General features: G+C 40.8%; 1 protein-coding gene and 1 non-coding gene across 2 annotated transcripts in view; one reads left to right on the forward strand and one right to left on the reverse strand.

The window, feature by feature from the left end:
* The window catches only part of CTR9 (CTR9 homolog, Paf1/RNA polymerase II complex component), a 32,802-nt gene extending 16,767 nt beyond the window's left edge, over positions 1 to 16,035 (forward strand). The window contains exons 8-25 of the mRNA XM_028514550.2: positions 2,795 to 2,902; positions 3,015 to 3,251; positions 3,472 to 3,561; positions 3,680 to 3,808; positions 3,913 to 4,096; positions 5,278 to 5,366; positions 6,269 to 6,454; positions 6,544 to 6,631; positions 6,804 to 6,952; positions 8,001 to 8,117; positions 8,285 to 8,430; positions 9,369 to 9,440; positions 9,936 to 10,071; positions 10,231 to 10,377; positions 10,798 to 10,955; positions 11,963 to 12,059; positions 12,295 to 12,407; positions 14,954 to 16,035. Coding sequence (XP_028370351.1) covers positions 2,795 to 2,902; positions 3,015 to 3,251; positions 3,472 to 3,561; positions 3,680 to 3,808; positions 3,913 to 4,096; positions 5,278 to 5,366; positions 6,269 to 6,454; positions 6,544 to 6,631; positions 6,804 to 6,952; positions 8,001 to 8,117; positions 8,285 to 8,430; positions 9,369 to 9,440; positions 9,936 to 10,071; positions 10,231 to 10,377; positions 10,798 to 10,955; positions 11,963 to 12,059; positions 12,295 to 12,407; positions 14,954 to 15,380 — 2,673 coding nt within the window. The 3' untranslated portion in view covers positions 15,381 to 16,035. The remainder of the gene's footprint in view (positions 1 to 2,794; positions 2,903 to 3,014; positions 3,252 to 3,471; positions 3,562 to 3,679; positions 3,809 to 3,912; positions 4,097 to 5,277; positions 5,367 to 6,268; positions 6,455 to 6,543; positions 6,632 to 6,803; positions 6,953 to 8,000; positions 8,118 to 8,284; positions 8,431 to 9,368; positions 9,441 to 9,935; positions 10,072 to 10,230; positions 10,378 to 10,797; positions 10,956 to 11,962; positions 12,060 to 12,294; positions 12,408 to 14,953) is intronic.
* A 4,272-nt stretch (positions 16,036 to 20,307) lies between these two features.
* LOC114501097 lies at positions 20,308 to 20,410 on the reverse strand. Its single transcript, XR_003684870.1, has one exon. It is a non-coding gene; the product is annotated as a U6 spliceosomal RNA (small nuclear RNA).
* Between the last annotated feature and the right edge of the window lie 586 nt (positions 20,411 to 20,996).

Raw genomic sequence — 20,996 nt, forward strand, 5'->3', positions numbered from 1 at the left:
CCATAAGCATGAAAATTTAATCTGCCATGTGGAATCCAGGTACTAAAGTATACTAAGAACTTTAAACTAGTTAAATAGCAATTTAGGTAAAAGTTTACAAAACTGTATCGATCCTCATTAGTAAATACTATGTTACTGTTATTGTTGCTATTAATAGGCATTCAGTGCTCGCTAAATGCCAAACATTGTTAAAAGTGCATTCCATTAATTTATGTCATATTCACAACAATGCTGTGAAGTGTGGGGTAGCATTATCCTCATTTAATGGATGAATAATTGAGACAATTAATAACCTAAGGTCACACAGCTATTAACCATGATGCTTTACTTCCTCTGGCTATGGAAGCATACTCTGCTTTCATAATGAATTATTAATTAAGCTTTATGCCATCATTGTAATGGTACTAAAAGGCAACTGTTTAGGGAGAAGATGGAAATGTATCTTATAAACAAATGAAGTATACTGTTTAATATAAAACAATTACATATTACTTTGGTTTTTACTCGGAAAAACAAAGGATAGATTCTAAATATTTGAGTGCATATCTAATAATCAGTGCTCTCAGCTGTTAGGGCAGCTTCCTTGAACCAAAAGAGAATTATTCAGTTTTTCATCTTCATTGCTAGTCACCCTCCACTGCTGAAGATAAAGAATTGCTTGTATTTGACCCTGGCCCGGTAACCCAGTTGGTTGGAACATCTTCCCGTACACCAAAAAGTTGTGGGTTCAGTCCCTTGTCAGGGCATGTACAGGAGGCAACTGGTTGATGTTTCTCTCTCTCTCTCTCTCTCTCTCTCTCTCTCTCTCTCTCTCCCCCCCTCCCCCCTCCCCCTCTCCCTCTCTCCCCTCTCCCTCTCTCCCACCTCCCTCTCCCTTTCTCTTAAAGCAAAAAATCAATTAAACCATATTCTCAGATGAGGACTTAAAAAAATTGCTTGTGTTTAACACAGTCAGTATATACATAACCTCATAGATTTCCTAAGTAAAATAGGTAAATTAAGCCAGTCCAAGTGTTACTGGATCCTTGATCTGTGATCAGCACTGTGCAAGGTGATGTGAGGTCATCTTGCATTGAATGTATTTCTTGAAGGTTTACAGAGCATATTAACATATGTTTTCTCAGTTTGTCATTTTAGCAGCCCTAGGAGGTAGGCAGGCTATTTCTATTTTCCTTTCTATAGATAAGAAAATAGAAGCTCTGCAAAGTAAAATAGTATCACTTGCCAAAATTTACTCAGGTAGCAGATAGCAAAGTTGAGATGTCATGTTTTACTTCTCTGCCCATCACACTACATTGCCTCCCATACAGAAGGATAATTCAGCTGGGAAGAAAAGGTATTATTAATTAACATCCCAGACATGTCAATAATTAAATGGTAAAGTGGGTTTGGAGATGAGAGCTACTATGACTCCTGGAGTAGTTAACACAGACTTCCAGGAAGAGCTGAGACTTGAGCCTGATCTTTTGACTGGAAAGAGAAACAGCCAGAATACAAAGTGGATTACGGACAAAAATTGGGGGGTGGGGGCAGGCTAAGAAAGAGAAGTATCAGTTGTGCAAAAAAAGATATGAATGAGGATTTAAAATAGAATCTTGTCTTTAATAGTTCAAATGGAACTATTTTATTCTCTAAAAGTGTGTCATGAGTCATGGATTAATAAAAATAGGAAAATTATAGTAGATTCCATAGCAAGACAAACATTTACCCCATACCCTCATTTCAGTTGAACAATAAATGTATAAATTTAGTTAAAAGACTATATAACATAATTAAAGTGTGGCATTTGAATCACTTGGTTCAAATTCAGGCATTACCATTATATAGTTATGTGGCTTTGGAGGAATAAATTAGCTTCCTTAAACTTTAATTTTCTCATTTGTAAAGCAGTAATAATACTTTGTAGCATTTGAGGGATGGTAGTTAGAATTAATGTAATATGCACATTAAGTACTTATCTAATGGGAAGCACTCAGATACCGTTAAAGACTACAATCATTATCATTACTAATGTTTAAAAAAGTCAGCACTGGCCATTGATCAAACAAAAGCTGTACTTAGACCAGATTTCTAGTTGAATGGACAAAATACATTTCTATTAAAAGCAGAAGGTTGTTTTCCTATCCCTGAATCAGAAACTCTGACTCTGGGACTCTAAAGAGATTAGTCGGATAATCCAAATGAAAGTTGGCTCTCTCAGGAAGATCATGACTGTGCATTCAAATAGAACTGAATTCAAATCCAACTCAGGCAGTGGCTATTCTCCTGTGATACAACATTTCCTCAGAGTCAGAAACATCTGAATTCAGATTCTAACTTCCACTTGAGACAGCACACTTTATCTCTTTAAGCCTCCACTTCCCCATCAATAAAAGGGTAATAACGACAATCATTGCAGGGTTTTGGATATACTTGGAACTCATGTAAGTATCATACCCAGTGTAGGCTTGGCATTTAGTAGTTCTCAATAATTTCTAACTGCTCCCATTCCTGTTAATAAGGGACTGAGCTTCTGTTAGGCCTCCTTATCCCAAAAACAGGGCTGATCACTGCAAAGGATCGTTGTAGGGATTTAACAAAGGAATAGATATAATGGGCAAACGTTAAATGCTGGGTAAATGTTAGTTCCTGTCTGCCCCAAATTTATCAGCAAGGGAAATGAGAAAAATGATTAGTAATTCTGGATATGGAGCTGTTATTGTTAATTCAGTTAACATTTTGAAAGAAGCCTTGGAGTTGAGACTGTTGGAGTTGTCTGAGTCCATTCAACTGAGTTCTGACCCTCCTTGTTCAGGATTATAGTAAAGTCCAGCACCTGGCCCTGCACGCATTCCATAACACAGAGGTGGAGGCCATGCAAGCCGAGAGTTGCTACCAGCTGGCTAGGTCATTCCATGTTCAGGTAAGATCATTGTCAGCCTTCTCTAAATGTCTAATCCTTTTGTTTTATAGCTTTCAAGTCTTTGAACATCTTTGTATGTATTGTTGGTCTTCTTTGATTTTCATTTGTTCAGGAAGATTATGACCAAGCTTTCCAGTACTACTATCAAGCCACACAGTTTGCCTCATCCTCTTTTGTGCTGCCATTTTTTGGTTTGGGACAAATGTACATTTATCGAGGTGACAAAGAAAATGCATCTCAGTGCTTTGAGAAAGTTTTGAAAGCTTATCCTAATAATTATGAAACTATGAAAATTCTTGGCTCTCTCTATGCTGCCTCAGAAGATCAAGAAAAACGAGATATTGCCAAGGTACTTTTAAAAAAATCTTTCTGTTAGCTATTCCTACCTAGACTCTCATTCCTTATTTCTTGTTATTGCTAGTGGAAATATGATGAAAGTGGTTCGCTTAGCCCAGCTAGCTTCAGTTGAAATAACAGTTGACTTATTAAACAGGGTGGAGTAGCCACCACTTTCTACTCTGACAGCTCGTGGTTGGAATGCTTTAGCTTAATGAGCTCTTTTTCCCCAGGGCCATTTGAAGAAGGTCACAGAACAGTATCCTGATGATGTTGAAGCTTGGATCGAATTGGCACAAATCTTAGAACAGACTGATATCCAGGTATTTCAGCAATGTTTTTCATCTCCTGCCCAATATGTTTTTTTGTAAGCCTGGTTGGTGCCCTGTGTGTCTCTCTCACTTTCACTTATACCTTATTCTGTCCACCTTGAAACTCCAGGGTGCCCTTTCAGCCTATGGAACAGCAACACGGATCCTTCAGGAAAAAGTACAGGCTGATGTCCCCCCAGAGATTCTGAATAATGTGGGTGCCCTCCATTTTAGACTTGGAAATCTAGGAGAGGCAAAGGTAGGAAAATATAAATTCCCATCTATTGTGCTATTAAGTTGAATGCACATGTTTTTAGATGTGTCAGCTAAGTCCTTGAACAAAATAATTTTCTTTTCTTACAGAAATATTTTTTGGCATCATTGGATCGGGCAAAGGCAGAGGCTGAGCATGATGAACATTATTATAATGCCATTTCTGTTACAACGTCATACAATTTAGCCAGGCTGTATGAGGCAATGTGTGAATTCCATGAAGCAGAAAAACTTTATAAAAACATCTTACGAGAACACCCTAACTATGTTGACTGTAAGAATTTAAAACTTTCTTAATGTACTAAAATTCTCACAACAGCAACAAAAATATAGCCTAAAAAAATCTTTCTTAGAACCAATAGTAAAAAGTTTTGAAGGTTATCATGTCCCCTTTTCTTTAAGTCAAATTTGTGGTCCAAAAAAAAAAGATGCAGCTTTACTTAAATTTATGCTAGAAACTAAAACAACTAAAAATTAATTAGACCATACTTCATAGGTATAGCTACCTCAAGTGGGTGAGCTACCTTTGTTAGACGTTTAACAACTCCTTGGTGATGGATTTATTTACCTTTATGATGGTCCTGCTTTCATATCATATATATATATATATATATATATTTGCAGTATTTATAGTATGACAAAGAGCAGTGGTTTTTTTTCTTGAAATAATTGTTACTAAAAATGTTCCACCATGAATTTTTACAACCTAAACATTGTACGGTTTGGAAAGTTTTTAATTAAAAATTGTTTAATTAAACAATTACTGTACTTCCCTTAAAAGAATCTAAAACTGGTGTATTGACTCAGGTCAAATATGGGGAGCGATAAACTTGGCCCTTGACATGATGTAATAGATGCAATCATAAATAAGAGTTTAGTCAAATGCCAGACTGAACTTGAATTGATTTGATAGGTAGTAGTAAGCCATGGTTGGTTTCTTGAGGAGTGACATTTTCTGGAGAAAATAACTTACATTTGTTTGGTATTTTTTTATTATTATTTTTGTGAAAAAGCCATAGTTAGAGCCCAGGTTTTCTGACAAACAATCTTTAGTAGTCCATGTACTTTGCCACATGACAAGCAGATTTTTAAGAAAAAGTAACTTGACAGTGCTATGTATCAGAGAGAAATTAGAAACAGAATAGCCCTAAGCTTTTAAAAAATGTAGCTTGAGATGAGGACTGGGAAGAGGGTGTTAGCATCAGGAATGGAATGGAAGACACGCATCTGAGATTTCAAACAGTAAGACTTGAGTCTTACTGGGTGACTGAGTTCCCTTAACTTGTTAGATTATTAATTTTTATGTTGATGCTTAATATTTTTCACCTGTGGGGCTTTTCTCTGTTCAGTGTATGAATGTATTAACAAAAAACAATTGTGTCAAAAGTGTGACTTTAAAATTATGGCCTTTATAGCTAATATTTTAAACAAAAACTCTTAAATGTATATTTTCAGGCTATCTGCGCCTAGGAGCCATGGCTAGAGATAAAGGAAACTTTTATGAGGCTTCAGATTGGTTTAAGGAAGCTCTTCAGATCAATCAGGTTGGTAATATTAACTCTTAGGTTTGAAAAACAAACACCATATGATCTCACTTGTAAGAGGAATCTAATGGACAAAGTAGAATAGAACCAGTGGCATAGGAACGTGGAACAGACTGACAGCAGCCAGAGGGGAGGGAGATAATGGTGAAAAGAAGGGAAGGGGAAGGGGTGAGTCAAAGAACATGTATGAAGGACCCATGGACAATGGTATGGGGACTGCCTATGGTGAGGTGGGGCGCTGGGTGGAGGGAGGCAAAGGGAGAAAAATTGGGACAACTGTAATAGCCTAAACAAGAAAATATTTTTAAAAAGAAAAATAATTATTTTATCTTGTCCCTCTCAGTAAATCAGTTTTTCCTTTTAATGGCTATCCTATTTCTAATATCTTGGCATCTCCCTGTTTTTTTTTTCATTTGCTTGTTAAAGATATGAAAGAATACAGAATGCATTCATACTTTCTGATTATTACAGTAAGAAATAGGTTTCAATGGGGGGGTTGACTGGGTGGGTGGGTATGGGGCAGGGGAGAGCAATGGGGGAAAAGGGGACAACTGTAACTGAACAACAGTAAATAAAAGAAGTAGGTTTCACATCACAGCTTAGTACATGCACATGTGTGTGTATAAACAACTGAAATGAAGGTTTTGCAAACCATTGTGTGCTCCTGCCATGTGAATGACACTGATATTTTTATTGTTTCCCACTCTATTGCATTACTTTTGATGATAATTACACACAAAATTGATTTTACAACTCATTAATCCATATCAACTCTCAGTTTGAAAAACACTTGTAAATAAATGTAGCTTGTAAAGCTCTTCAGTAATCAGCTATTGTGGAAAGATGATTGGTTTCTGATTCCAAATTATATATTTTGCTTCTGTGTGTGTGTGTGTTTCCAGGACCATCCAGACGCTTGGTCTTTGATTGGTAATCTTCATTTGGCAAAGCAAGAATGGGGTCCAGGCCAGAAGAAATTTGAGAGGATATTGAAACAACCGTCTACACAGAGCGACACTTACTCCATGTTGGCCCTTGGCAATGTCTGGCTCCAAACTTTGCATCAGCCCACTCGAGATCGAGAAAAGGTAATTTCTTCTTGTCTCTTTAACACAATACTGATACTTGTTTTATTCTTGTTTGAACTTTTTAAATGATGTTCGGGGTTTTTTAATAGGAAAAGCGTCATCAAGATCGTGCTCTGGCCATCTACAAGCAAGTACTCAGAAATGATGCAAAGAATCTGTATGCTGCTAATGGAATAGGTGATTATAAGCGTTGGGTATCCATAATTTGTGAAATGAATGCTTTTGGAGGAATGTTTGTAGATCAGTATTTTCCCTTAAATATAATGAAGTCAGTTGTTTTCAAATAGGACTTTTGTTTTTCTGGCCACAATTAGAAAATTCTTCACTGTGAACCTTTTTCTAACTTTAGGAGCTGTTTTGGCCCACAAAGGATATTTCCGTGAGGCTCGTGATGTATTTGCCCAAGTAAGAGAAGCAACAGCAGATATCAGTGATGTGTGGTTGAACCTAGCACACATCTATGTGGAGCAGAAGCAATATATCAGTGCTGTTCAGATGGTAATGCTTTATCTTTCAAGATATTTGTGTATCTTGTTCATTGTTGAGCAGATGTTTTCTTAACCATTCTAGCCCTGTCATGGAGTGATATGCTATCTCTTATTTACTATGTCTATTCAGATGTTTATTAATATATAATGTTAAGGCTTATCTTTGGTGTTCAGAGATATGGGTCCTGGGCCCACCAGTAATTACCTCATATTTGCTGAGTGCTTAAACTTGGAGTGAAAGAGTCATACTACTATAAAAAGTTAAAAGACTTTTGGCCTCTATGGGAAATATTAGGGTCAGAAAAAGCAAGTTTCTTATTGAAGGTAGATGAGTTACTTTTTTCTAAGAAAGGTAGGTATTATTACTGTATTATAGAATATTAAGAAAGGCACTAGTCACAAGGGCTTAAAGGACCCAGGTTCCATATGATAGTCTCAGAGTTGTATTTTTACAGGGGAGCCTTCCTGAGCTGCCCAGTGATAATGTGGCCTTTTAAAATGCAAATTAGTTACTAGTGATATTCAGAGGGGAACTGTCTAATGAAAAAGATCTTTCCTATGCAAGATATGTTCCATAGTCAAAAAGTGACATGTTCATGGTAGAATTAACACGAGTATTGCTATATTACTGGTTTTACCAAAAAGTCAATAGCCAAAAGTATGAAGCTTCTCATGCCCTTTGCCAGGAGGTTCCACCAATCCTTAAAAGAAGTGGTAGAGAGTATAACCCAAAGGAGCTAGGTATATGACTTCCAGTAAGTTGTCAATAGCTGATTCTAGATAGTATTGCCTAAAGATGAAAACAGCCTTCCAATATGCTTATCCTTTCTATGTTGGTCCAAATTTCAAATGGAAAGACTATTGTAAGTAATTTTCCTTTTGATCAGATTTTTCTGTTGTGAAAATGTATCCTGGTGAATATTAAAAATCATTCTGATTCTTTGAAATCAGAGGATAAAATACTTTTTCATATAACTTTTAAATTACTTGAAATTTTATTACAAAATAACAATATCATTTAATCTTTGCTGTGTTTTTAACTTTGTCCTTCATTGTAGTATGAAAACTGCCTCAGAAAGTTCTATAAGCACCAGAACACTGAAGTTGTGCTCTATCTGGCCCGGGCCCTCTTCAAGTGCGGCAAGCTGCAGGAATGCAAACAGACTTTGCTGAAGGTAGAAGAATTCATTATTTTTCACATTTAATTCTGTGCTCTATTACATATATCTTCTGTTCTGATTTATGCACATACTTATGTTCACATACTTGCCACTCTATTTGACTAAAATCCTTTTCATGTCATTAGATCATATGCAGTATTCGCCTTGTTTTTTATTTATAGGCTAGACATGTGGCACCCAGTGATACAGTTCTTATGTTTAATGTGGCTTTGGTCCTACAAAGATTAGCTACCTCTGTCCTGAAAGATGAGAAGAGTAATCTGAAGGAAGTACTTAATGCTGTGAAAGAACTGGAACTTGCACATAGGTAAAGATTTTGTAGAAACAACCTTTGAAGTGTTTTCTTTCTTTAGATTCATGTGTCTCAAACGGTGCCAAATATCACTTGCCTCCGGAATCTATTAGAAAAAGGGAATCCCAAAAGGGAATCTATTTTAATCATTCCCTTGATTTTTAAATGAGCAGATAGTTGCCACCAGGTGGCGCCAAACCATAGCGAGGATCCTGCCAGATTTGGATTGTGGATCCCCATTCTAAAAAGTGGCTAGCTGGTTTTGCAAGCTTGCCCTAGATTTTTCACTAACCTGACAATCATATGACCCAGCATTTTACAAACTCAAAACTTTTAGATTCCACTTTTGTTGGTGTTATTTGTTATGCCAGTGTATCTTTTTATGTGATACTAATTTTCATTGAGCTAAGATTAAGGCCTTCCCTCTTAAATAATGAATAGGTTTATTCAGCTTAAAATTTATATAATTTTATAGTAATTCTATGTGTAGTTAAATTAAAACCTGATGTCTCTTCAGGCATTGTCCAACCTTATTTGAAATCTTGTTTAAGTGTTACATTCCTTACTTGGTAGATTGTAAGTGTTTTTATGGCCTGAACCTCCTAACCTCCATGCTGACATATTCAGTAAATTTAGTGTTTAGTAAGTATTCATTGCTTGAACTGGTTTTTGGTTATTTGTTAATTTACTGATAAAACTAAATGTAACTTGGCTTTTCTTAATGAACTTGTTTTTTATTAAACAGATTGGCATATTGATGAGAGTCTTTTTTTAAGTGAGTTGCATATATAATTTTCCTATTGAGATGCTAGCCCTTCATGTATTAAATATGTGCACGTAAGTCAGTTAATATATAAGCCTTTCTCAGACTATTTCTGTACAACAGATAACAAATCTAAAGGGCCCATTTCATTAAAAATTTTTTAAGTATTTTATTTTTTCATTTTCTCTAGATACTTCAGTTACTTGAGTAAAGTGGGAGATAAAATGAGATTTGATTTGGCTCTTGCTGCCACAGAAGCCAGGTAATTACTGTTTGTGAACGGTGACTTGGAGTGAGGCAGCGGTAGTGATGGGGGCTGGGAGAGGGACACAGTGGTGCATGGGGTCCTGGTGTCCCAGAGGTCAGTCTTCTCACTTCTCACTCAGACATCCAGCCTGGACCGAGGCTTTCTGCAAAGGGTTCCTTCAGGGTTCTTTTCAGATTGTTTAGGAAATTACATCAGCTGTGTCACCAGAATCAAGATACGATCATTGACTTTTTGAGTCACATGTGAAGATAATATTGAAAACCATATAGCTTTCTTTGGGCAGACATCTTTAATTTGGGAACAACATTGTTGACAGTACTGTTGTATGAGAAATGAAGTTAATTTTGCCAACTAACACTTCCCATAGATATCAGCTAATGATCCTGCTTCAGACTTTTCAGTGTGAATAAGGAAAACAGATGCTCTTAGTTTCTGAACAGAAAGTACACTGGCTGCATTCATGTTTCTCTGCAATCTGAAATGTTCTAGGCAGTGCTCTGACTTACTGAGCCAGGCTCAGTACCATGTGGCTCGGGCACGCAAACAGGATGAAGAAGAGAGGGAGTTACGGGCCAAACAAGAGCAAGAAAAAGAACTGCTAAGGCAAAAACTTCTTAAAGAACAGGTATTCATTTTCTTTTCACATATGTGAGAATGAAAGGATTGCGGTATGTGTGCACATATGCTTTGCGTGGTGAAAGAAAGAAGACCTGACAGTGGTCGTGATCTGTTTCGTGATGAGAACACTTTGATGAGGGTTTTTTCCTACCCTTTTTTCTCATAGGAAGAGAAACGTCTCAAAGAGAAGGAAGAGCAAAAGAAACTTTTAGAACAGCGGGCCCAGTACGTTGAGAAGACCAAAAACATTCTTATGTTTACTGGAGAGACTGAAGCAACAAAAGAAAAGAAACGAGGTGGAGGTGGTGGGCGGGTAAGAGACGCCTCCCGCTGACACTGTGGGCCCCAGGCCCTGTCTTTGACTTTCAGAAATGAAGACAGAAATGATGATATTTGCTCTGTGCTTAGTCCTTAGCTAAAGACAGTCTTTGAGGATGGATGCTTTAAATGGCATCTAGTGTTTAGAAATCGTTTCAGTGTTAGCTCAGTGCATTTTACCTTGTGGGTACCTAAGTATTATAGTTGATGATTTTTAACTTTTGAGACATTTATCCTAATTAAAAGTCTTTAAAATATGGGCCTCGGCGAGCACCTCTTCCATGTGACTTGGTATATAATAAGATCCTCCATTTGTCACATGGCTGAGAGGATATGGCCTCTTTCTACACCTTAGAATTCCAGCCACATTCCATCAGACAGGAAAGAGCTGACTGTAGTCTTATTTTGGTTTCAGCGTTCTAAGAAGGGAGGAGAGTTTGATGAATTTGTCAATGATGACTCTGATGAAGACCTGCCAATATCCAAAAAGAAGAAAAGAAGAAAGGGCAGTGGTAGTGAGCAAGAGGGCGAAGAAGAGGAGGGTGGTGAGAGAAAGAAGAAGAAGAGGAGAAGGTATCAATGTGTCATATATAGCCTTATAAAGATGTCAGAAGACCTTTCATTTTCTGAACCTTGCTTATATTTAGAATTTGCAAATGCCTGAAAATCACTTGCTCTTTCAGACAGTAAAGCCCTGTGATATCCCTCATCCTACTTTAATCTTAAGATAGACCCCACTACAAAGTCCCCTGCACAATGGAATCACCATGTATCTCCACAGCTTTCCTTCTGAGAGTTAGAATAATTGTGTTTCTTGTGTCTTTAAAACTGTAATATTTATTGGAAGAGGTGTGCGATTTAGAGTGAGAAAATCCGGTCTGTCCATACTGCCGGTCCATGTTTGATTCTACCGTGAGTCACTACGGTGTTTCCTCTCTGTACTGGTAGCAGTGACACCCACTTCATGGATTTGCTGGGTGTTTGCAAAGTGAATTATGTGAAAGAAGGACTTTTTAATCCTCCCAGTGCCATCCACCATTAAGATAAGTGGTGCCCTGCCCATCTTTCACCTGGAAGTGCCCATAAGCTGTTCCCGTCCCCATGGTGTTTCCCTGTCCAGGAACCTGCAGTGGGCTACCCTTCCTGGACCTGTTCTTCCCGACAGGATGGCTATACTTGGGAAAGAACCTGATGAATTCATTCAAATACAAACCTGTAGAACTGAAGCTAATAGGATACCTGCAAAGAGTAGTTGGGAAGGAAGAAAGAGGAGGTGCTGTTGAGGTCTGAAACCTGGGCCTTTTCTCACATCCTTGTGTCACTCTGCCAAATGCAAGGTTCAGACTTATTTTTGATTAGTGAGAGGGCTCACAAGTGCATTAGCAGACGTTGCTTAAATACATAGGTTTTGCAGACCCCTGACCCACGTGGAGCACAGTAAGTTATGACTTCTGTTACGGGTGAGGGCAGCACCTGTAAAAGATATTCAGAAGGAATAACATTTTGATGGCAGGTCGTCTTAGACTTTATATGTATAAATGAATCTTGACAAAACTTTGTGTTGGTGTTCACTACTTAAGACCTCCAAAGGGAGAAGAAGGATCTGATGATGAAGACACAGAAAATGGCCCCAAACCGAAAAAGCGTCGTCCACCAAGATCTGAGAAGAAGAAGGCGGTACGTTTATAATACTGTGGGGTTTTTGTCCCCTACATGCAGTCTTTTGTGACTACATAAAAGATTGTATACACTAGAATACCTTCTTTCCCTGCAGTTTCTTCAAACACAGATTCTGTTTTTGAAATTTATTTGTTGCTGTTTGATTGTATCCTCATAGGGCACACCCAACTGAACAAGCTGTTCTGACACGAGAGTCTTGACTAATCTGCTGCGTTTGATCTTCTTTCTTTAGCCCAAGCCAGAACGTCTGCCTCCTTCGATGAAGGGAAAAATAAAATCCAAAGCCATAATATCATCAAGTGATGATTCTTCAGATGAAGATAAACTTAAGATTGCTGATGAAGGGTAGGAAATTTTTCCTTGGTACATTCTTCAAGTGGAAGATAACCAGAGTCTTCCAGGGATGGTGCCTACAGGCACTCAGAATGGTCCAGCATCTGACACACCATTGTAGGCTGGTCCGAACCCCTGGTAATAGAGTTGTTTATTTTTATACCAAAAAGGATGGGAAAACACCAAAATCCACATGTGGTGTGTGCCCAGGCACACTTCACCGAGTCCATGCTGTGAGGCCTAAAGCTCTGACGAGGTTGTCTGAAATGAAAAACCATGTTGGTGGGGCCTGTGTGGGCCGTGTGTGCTGAGCTCTGCCCGTGACAGGGTCAGGCATGCTTTCCTCACTGAGGAGCAAGAAATCATGTGACAGTGTTGAAGGCACGAGCACAGAGTCAGGAAACTAATTTTAAAAATGCCGCTTGTTTAAGTAATAAAAACAAAAGGCTGGAAGGGAATGAAGGTGGGAAGGAGGGAGGGAGGGAACGAAATGTGAGTGGTCACTGCCAAAATGGTCACTTCTCATCTTAGAATCTTGTAGTTGGAAGAAACCTTTACAGCCACCTTATTGCAACCCTGTGATTTTGTCCCCCTGTATGTACCCTAAGGAAGGAAACCTATTTTGTAACCTTATTTCTTTGTGAATATTACCTGAAGGCTTCTGCATGGCATTCTTCTAAACATATTATTTTGCTACACTCTCGTTGACTGGCTAAAAGTGTTATGAGAAGCCTGATCCTGGTCACGCGGAGCTAGGGACTTGCTTGACACTCTCCTCCCGTGTTGAGCAGGGGTGACTCAGCTCTGCCTGCTTCGTGCAGGGCTCACCCTCAACTGCTTGCCCAGTACTCCTCGCAGCCCACCAGTGCCGTAATGTTTGATTTTACTTGTCTTGAACTTGCCCATCAAGCTCGGGGTGCTCCCTATTTGGAATCTTAAGAGTAGGACTCATAGTGCTATACTCCACCCTGTCCTTCTGAAGGCCATCATTTCACTCACTCATCCAACAGACAGTTGAACAACCAGTGTAGGAGGTACTGTGCTAAGGGCTTGGGGTAAAGAGGAAAAAGACATAGGCCCTGCCTCCGAGGAATGTATGCTTTAGCAGCAGTGGAGAATCACAGATAAACTAAGAAACATACTGTAGCAGGTTAAGTGTTATCATTTAGATTTTGCATTTATTGTTCTCCAGGGACCATGTAATCTGGAGTTGGCCTGGTGGGGGAGTTGTAAGAGGTGTCTTTGTGAAAGAGAGGCTCTTTGAGTTGAGTGTTACAGAAAGAGTAGATAGCCCTGGTTGGTTAGAGGTGAAGCAGAAGTGAGAGGTTAGCACGCTGCGGGGCTCGGGCGTGGTGAGAGGCTGGCCGCAGGGTGGAGCTCTCTGGGGAGCCATCTAAAGGCTTGCAGTTCCCCTTTTCTCCTAAGGCGCTGGCTGACACACGGTGAGGTTGCTTTCCCCTGCAGCACTGTTTGCCCTTGCCCAGTGTTGCCCTGGTCTATTGGTTAGAGGCGTGTGGGATCAGAGCAGTGAAATGTGTGGGTGTAGAATGGACATTGTTAATACGTGCAGTCAGAAAGGTCCAGTGTGACAGCCTGAGCTGCTGCAGAATCTACACCCGAGGGCAAGGCCAAGTGGATTTGAGCCACTTGCATCAGTTAAACTTTGTCCTGACATTTGTGAAGTACTTGCTTATTTGGCCAGATGGAATGGAGTCAATTGTATCCCAGGGGTCCACTGGCCTTTAGTGTATAGACAGAATGACTATATAGTGTCCTCTTAGTCACTCTTCGTTTTCTCTCAGAGTGAACTGAGGTAGGTAATGTGTGTGTGGGTTTCAGAAGAAAGTCATATATTTACCCCCTCACCCTTCTCAGACTGAACCCTCCAGGATTCAATATTCCTTTCTTGGAATGTATGTCTTGGGAACCAAAACTGAAGAACATGCTGCAGGAGAAGCATGTCTTCCTCTCCAAAGCTTGGGGGGCGAGTGGTTAAAGGAATATTCTTTCCTCGGGGCGAGCATCCGGGAAGCCAGCATTCCCTGGGTGCCACCAGCACTTTAGGCGTAAGCACAAGTAGTACCTTCCTTCAGTCTAGCGACTGAGAAGCAGGGCGGGGCTCAGAGCAGACCGGAGCTCGAGCAAGCCGGGTCCCAGTTTCCACAGCCAAGTGAGATCCTGGGTTTCACCTTTGCTGCTATGCATTTGTTTATGAAAGTAAATGAAAAAATCCCTTCTTTTTCACAATTTTATATATAAAATTGAGAAATGCTTCATTCTCTTGAAAGATACCTAATAAAGCCTAGTGAGAATCGCCCTTCACTGTGTTATAGGTAAAGAGCCTTATTCTTTTTTCTTTTTTAATCCCTTTTTATTGTGAACTATATCATATTTTTTTTAAAAAGCACACAAAACAGATATCACAGAATGAACATTGAGGTCAAGAAAGAGAACGTCCAGCGCCCTTATATCTTACAAGCACGTTCTCTGCTTGTCGAGTTCTGAGTTCTCTGTGGGCCGGAGCCCTGGCGTCTAACCAGTGTCCGTCTTTCCGCCAGACACCCCCGCAACAGCAACAGCAACAGCGACTCGGACGAGGGCGAACCGCGGAAGAAACGAGCCTCTTCGGAGAGCGATTCAGATGACAACCAGAACAAGTCTGGCAGCGAGGCCGGCAGTCCCCCAACGCCCCGGAGACAGGGGTCGGATGAGGATTCGGACAGTGACCAGGCGTCCAGGAAGAGGAGGCCCTCGGGTTCCGAGCAGTCTGACAACGAGTCGCTGCAGTCCGCTCGAAGCCGCTCCGGGGCCTCTGAGGCCGACTCCCGCCCGGCCTCTCCAAGCGCCGAGTCAGACCGAGAGTCAGAGAGAGGGTCTGATAACGAGGGCTCTGGGCCAGGCTCTGGGAACGAGTCAGAGCCAGAGGGGTCCAACAATGAGGCCTCAGACCGGGGCTCAGAACGTGGGTCAGATGACAGTGACTAGGCTGTATTTCATACATAAGTCTCATCTCTGGAGGAAACTTTTTTAATATATGAAAGCTGTGATTTAAAAAACGTTTCAAATGTTTAGTCAAACAGTTGTGAAATTTTTCCTAAGGCAGTTTTTTTTCCTATCCGTTTGTATATTACTGAGCCCCCATGAGACATTTCCTGTGCTAGAATCCAATATTTGAATCTCTTGTGCAGATGAAGAATGTGACTCTTCTTCATTATGGTACAGTTCCACCTATCATATGTGAAAACTGCAGTAAAAATAAACCCAGCTGCTAAATCATTCCTACAAAGGTTTGAAACTGTGGCAAAGTCTCAACTTCTTTGTGTATTAGGCAGCATCCAGTTTTGACTTTCGTTGCAATCTTTTACCAAGTGGTGCAAGAAACTTGGCATTAATGTCTGCGTACCATTTTAATCTTAGGTTGAGAGAATTTTATTTTCTGGAGGAAGCAGTATCTACTGTATAATTGTACCAAAGTACAAATGAAAGGAAGGTTTCTTTCAGTGGTGTAATACTGCAGCCATGTAGATAAAATCACAAGTATATACTTCGTTAGGTTGAATAAGATGTAGAAAAATGCTTTTCTGTTAGTAGAATGCAAAGAGCCACCTAAGCTACATAATAAAGTTCTTTTACCAACTTTTATGGGTAAATGTGTCTTTTTTTTCTCTCTCAGTACATTAGTATATGAAAATTTAGCATAAATAAACTAAGCAAATATTTGGAAGAACCTGAACTATGCTAAAGGTTGTTTACTCAAAACATTTGTAATTCTTTGTAGATTTGTGGAGTTTTTTTGAAAGATATAAGAAGACAAAGGTACTAGTATGAGTTTTATTTTCAATAATTTAGTCATTAACAATTTAAGAGCAAAATTTTCATGTAGCACTATACAGTTTGTAAAAGCTATAATTAATGTAGTCAACAAATATTGAATACATTATTAAGTATTGAAAATGGAGAAGTAAGATATCTTTTCTGTCCTGAAAAATCTTGCAGGGACAATAAGTTCATTGTCTCTATGGTGTGAAAAATCGGGTGATGTTTGCACAGGTTGTGGGAGCACAAGGGAGGATGAGGTCAAGACCGGGTTTCCTGATGGACGGGAGGCCTGAGATGACTCAAAGGACCCGCCACGTGAAGAATGAAAGGAGGTGTTACAGGCTGTAGTAGTCGCGTGTGCGGCTCTAGGCACTGGAATAACTGAGGGAGGCAAGGCTTTGAAAGGTGAAGAGCCTGAGATTCAGAAGTTCATGCAGCTGTTAAAGGTGAGGTTCAAACCACCTGCTTTTTCCAGTGTCACAGATGAATTAGTTTATACCCAAATAAAAATCTATCAAAGTTAGCCCTGGCTGGTATAGCTCAGTGGATTTAGCGCGGGCTGCGAACCAAAGCATCGCAGCTTCGATTCCCAGTCAGGGCACATGCCTGGGTTGCAGGCCATGGCCCCCAGCAACCACACATTGAGTTTCTCTCTTTCTCTCCCCCTCCATCCCTTCCCTCTCTAAAAATAAAAATAAATAAAATCTTTTAAAAAATCTATCAAAGTTAAAAAGCATTTCCAAACTGACAGCTCACAACTTCAAGCAGTATCTAAACAAAAGTTCACTGGTAGATGGTCCCTTGGAGAGATACTTGTGGAGGGATTTAACCTCATGCTGACTGTAATCTAATGTTTTACTACCTGCTTCAGGTTTGGGCTACCAAAGTGTTTTTGAGTGCATGTCCTTATTTGCAACTTCGGAGGCAATTCCACATTACTGTGGATATTTCTCCCAGGTGTGCCCTCAGAGTAGCAGAACAGCAGTAACCTTTCCCAGTCACATGGTTGCCCACGTCAGAAGCCACTGCCATTTCCTCCTCTGCAGCTCCCCTCTGGCCAGAGTTCGGCAAACGTGGAGATGACAGACATGACGGATATGGGCAATGTCCCACTGAGGAAGGGGAAGGTCCCTTGTCTGGCAAAGAAAACCTGACTGACCTGTTAGCTCTGCTGCCACTTGCCCTCAGGAACTCGGAGCAGCTTCATTGTCCTGGAGCCTGCATGCCAGGACTAGCCTTCCTTGATTTTTTAAGTATAAGTGACGTATACATTATTTTCAGGTATACAACATGATTTGATATTTGTATATAATGCAAAATGATCGCATTAAGTCTAGTTAACATCCATCACAAGTTAACAAAAATGGTTACAAAACAGTATGGAGTTGCCTCCAAAAATTAAAAATAGAACTGCAATACGACCCAGCAATTCCCCTTCTGGGGATTTGTCCGATAAAAAGAAAACACTAACCCAAAAAGATATCTACACCCCTGTGTTTACTGCAGCATTATTTACAACTAAATAGTGGAAACTGAATGCCTGTGGACGGCAGGCTGGCTAAAGAAAATGTGAGACACATTGGCAGGCAGACTCCCATGCAGCAGGTGTGATGGTGAGCTCATAGGCCTCTTTCACAGGAAGACTGAGGTCCTGGCCTACTACCCCTTGCCATGCTCTGAGAGTGACAGTTGTGAGATGCGGCTGGATCAAGTCAGAGGGAGGATGCAGAGATTTTGTGCACCAGCCTCTGTTCTCAGAGACCAGCTCCATGGATCCCTAGAGGTGTGCCAGACCAGAAGCCTTCCCTAAGGTCAAGGCTCCTAGACAAGCAAATTGGCCTCTTTCACAGGAAGAAGGGGTTGGGGCGGGGCAGTGAGAGGTCCTGCTGTCCACGTGCAGTGCCCAGGGGTTGGTAGCTGGCCAAGAACTATCTCTGACATTACTGTTCTGTGGGACCAAGGAACACAACCCCTCTCCAGAGCCAGGGGATCAAGGGGTGTCCCCTATGCAGCAACCACAAAAGCTGGGCCAACAGATGTAAGAGCCAGGGCACCCCAGCCACAGAGAAGCTCCCATCTGGAAGATACTGGGACTCCGGAGGGCAGCAGTGGGATGCGGGCACATGAAAATGGTGAAGGCAAAAATGGCACTCACCCCAAAAGGCAAAAGTAAAAAGAAAGAAAAAAGCCTTTTGGCTTCAGAGAGGCTGAGACCAGGAAGAAGGCACCAGCTGGCTGCAGCAGGAAGACGGCCGCCCCAGGAGAAAGATGGCGCCCGTGGGCCAGCCTCCAGGGCAGTCTCCCCTCGGGCTCCTGCCCCTGCAGGAGCTTTAAAGTTAGCAAGTGAGCCTCTTTCACTTAAAGTCAGCACTTCCCTTTCTTTTTTTTTTTTAAGATGTTATTTATTTATTTATTCAGAGAGGGGAGTAGAGGGAAAGAAGGAGAGAACAACCGTAGGAATCCTCTGGACTCAGCCCAGACCCAGGCCTGTGCCCTGACTGGGAATCCAACAGGTGACCTTCGCTGTGTGGGACGCACTCAGCTAAGTGAGCCACACAGGTCAGGGCTGGAGCCAGCACTTCTCAGAGGCTGCTTCTGCGCTGGACCCTGGCTGAGTGAGTGCCCACGAGCCCGTTTCTCAGTTTGCCACGGCCTGCGGGTCTTTTGGGCACCAGCCCCGTTGGTTCTCACAGCTAGACATTTGGGGGGCTTGTCTCTCAGGTGCAAGTCTTAAAAGTTGGGGTGTCCTATGTTGGGTATAAACTCTTCGCTCCTTGGAGAAGCCCTGGACTGAGTTCCCTCCTGATTGTGGGCAGGAGTGGGCCTTATGGGGAGGTTATGCCAGTCTTTCCTACCCTCTTTGGTGTGTTTTTTCCCCTCATTTGCCTGAATTGAAGGAGTTAGTTCTTAAGGTTTGTTTTTTTTTTTTTTTAGGGGAAATTGCTCCATACATAGCTATTATTTTGGTGCCTCCTCCAAGGACTTGAGTTCAGGATTCTATGTCACCACTTTGACCCAAAACCTCAGCCTTCCCCTTCTCGGTGCGGTTGGTGTGAGCAGAAGGTGGAAACACCTTAATAGCTAGTTAAGAGCAGGCACATTGGAATCCAGAAGTCCCTGGAATAGTCCCGAAATCTCACTTTGTGATGCTGATAAGCCATGTTGTTACTAAACATAGTTGGGGTCCTGCTGCTCACCACCACCCTCTAGGCAAAATTCCAGAGGCAAAGTTTTGGTGATAAAGGTGTCTTTATTCAAAAGCTTCACAATTTTGGAATAACTGCTTTCCACATGCATTAGTCACTTGAGCCTATGAATTAAGGCTAAACTCTGTAACTCTTTAGTTATAGCTTCAATCACTTAAACCTAACGATTAAAGCTAAACTCTTTAACACCTGAGTTCTCCTAGCATTTCCACTTCTTAGTTTTAATTATCTTATTTCTATAGGGTTAGCTTACAAACTAAAACAACATAAGATACAAATGCTACACAATTTTGGAAGAACAGCAAGCTTCTTCTGCCTCAGAGCTTGACCCCTCTAGGACACCCAAAGAAGAATAATCCTGCCACCCTCTGCCAGGCCAGCCCAACCCTAGGCTGCACCTGGAGTTCCTTCCACCCAAAATACTATGCTTTGGGAAATACAAGCAGCTGTAGCACAATCATTCACACTGGAGAGAGCCAGAGAGCCAGCCCTCTTTTCACTTCCTTGCGCTCTGGAAGCATTAAGCTTTCAGCCAATCCTGTCATAGAGTCATCACCATTGGCTCAGGCAAAATCCTCCTATGGCCCCTTCCTGCTTCTCCCTGTAAGCTGATCAGATCTTGCTGCATCAATGTGACCTTGGGTAAGTCACTTCCTCATCTGAAGCAAGACATTTCTCATACACTGTACATTTTCCCCCCTTTTATTTTGTATTGGTTTCAGGTGTACAGCTTAGTGCTTAGACAATCATATACGTAGTGCGCCCCTGATACTTCCAGTACCCCTACAGGCACTGTACATAGATACTGCAATATTATTGACTATATTTCCTGTGCTTTACTTACTTCCCTGTGGCTATTTTGTAACTACCAATTTGTGCTTCTTACTAAAAACATGGAACACAACGAATTTGCATGTCATCCTTGCGCAGGGACCATGCTAATCTTCTCATGTCATTCCAATATTCGTGTGTGTGCTGAGGAGTGAGCACACTACACTGTAAGTTTTGAAAGCCTCCATTGGATCTGTCACAATTACAGAATGTGAATTGCATTGGCTTTGATGTTAATTCAGAAACTAGACCGAGTACCACAACCATAATTAGAACTATTAAATTTTAAAATAAATTTTGCCTCAATTTAGGCAAGAAAAACCACACTGTTATTCTGACTCTGTAACTAAATCACTTCCTCCGCTGACATTACTATTTTCATAACATGAGTTTTCCTAAGTGAGCCACTATTTCATTACAGCAGAAGTCTCTACCTAACTCATAGGGTTGTTGCAAGGATTGTGAAGGTCGATTCGGTGGTGAGCATATGTAAATTCCCAGAAAAGTCCTCTCTGGGATCAAGTCGGTTCTGAACATCTGGCAGGAGTCGTCCACCTCACTGAGTCTTGTTCAGACCAACTGAGGACTGGGTCTGTTACTCTTTCATAGGTCCTTCTTTTAAAAATCCTTGCTTCTTCCTATTTCCCCTTAAGAAATTTTTTTTTTATTTATTGACTTTAGAGAGAGAGAAGAAGGGGGAGATAGAGAAACATCCATTTGATTCCACTTATTTATGCATTTATTG

Source organism: Phyllostomus discolor, chromosome 6 (assembly GCF_004126475.2).
Source record: "Phyllostomus discolor isolate MPI-MPIP mPhyDis1 chromosome 6, mPhyDis1.pri.v3, whole genome shotgun sequence".
Classification (NCBI taxonomy): domain Eukaryota; kingdom Metazoa; phylum Chordata; class Mammalia; order Chiroptera; family Phyllostomidae; genus Phyllostomus; species Phyllostomus discolor.